Below are 909 nucleotides of genomic sequence, written 5' to 3'. Positions count from 1 at the left end.
AGAGCTGTAGCTGCTGCTGCCTCCGTTTGCTGCTGCTGTCTTGGATTAGGCACCCTGCAGCAGCAGCAGCAGCAGCAGCAGCAACAGCAGCAGCAGCAGCAGCAAAAGAAGCAACAGTAAAGGTGATGATAATCCTCGTGCTGCTGCTGCTGCTGCTGCTGCTGCTGGTTCTGCCTGCTTTGCTTCTGCTGCACCTGCAGTGTACAGGCAGCTCGTCGTTACAGAACAGCAGCAGCAGCAGCAGCAGCAGCAGCAGCAACTGCAGCAGCAGCAGCGGGAGTAGCAATAGCAGCAGAAGCACCACCACCAGCAACTGCAGCAACAGCAGCACCACCACCAGGAACAACAGCAGCAAAAACAGCAGCATCACCACCACCACCACAACCACCACCACCACCACCAGCCACAGCACCAACAGCAGCAGCAGCACCACCAACAGCAGCAGCAACAGCAGCAGCAGCAGCAGCAGAATTACCTTAGAGTACAAGCTCTGCTGAGGTAATCTGTCTTAGCTTTTTCTTTTATCTCCGCCCCCACAACCTGCATCGTTGCTGCATCCCGCTGCAGCACCACCTCCCATACACTCCCGGGGGGCGGCGGGGGGGGCGGGGCAACCGATCCCAACACCCCACACGATCCCCACGACGATCCCAACACCCCACACGAGGATCCCAACACCCCACACGGCCCAGGCCCCCAACACGATCCCAACACCCCACTCGATCCCGGCACCCCACACGATCCCCAGCTCGATCCCGGCGGCGTTCCCCGCACCCCACACGATCCCCAACTGGATCCCGGCACCCCACACGATCCCGGCACCCCACACGATCCCGGGGCCCCACACGATCCCGGGGCCCCACACGATCCCCAGCTCGATCCCAACACCCCACACGATCCCCAGCTCGA

The 909-nt window shown here is 61.6% G+C and overlaps 1 protein-coding gene across 1 annotated transcript in view; it reads left to right on the top strand.

Annotated features, from left to right (window-relative positions):
• EMH_0036280 (uncharacterized protein) overlaps positions 1-480 on the top strand; it is a gene marked incomplete at both ends in the record, with an annotated part of 792 nt that extends 312 nt beyond the window's left edge. The window contains 2 exons of the mRNA XM_013495071.1: positions 3-116; positions 201-480. Coding sequence (XP_013350525.1) covers positions 3-116; positions 201-480 — 394 coding nt within the window. The remainder of the gene's footprint in view (positions 1-2; positions 117-200) is intronic.
• Between the last annotated feature and the right edge of the window lie 429 nt (positions 481-909).

Source organism: Eimeria mitis, genomic scaffold (genome assembly GCF_000499745.2).
Source record: "Eimeria mitis Houghton genomic scaffold, Emh_scaff1404, whole genome shotgun sequence".
NCBI classification, from domain to species: Eukaryota; Apicomplexa; class Conoidasida; order Eucoccidiorida; family Eimeriidae; genus Eimeria; species Eimeria mitis.
This window is presented reverse-complemented; position numbering and strand designations above follow the sequence as displayed.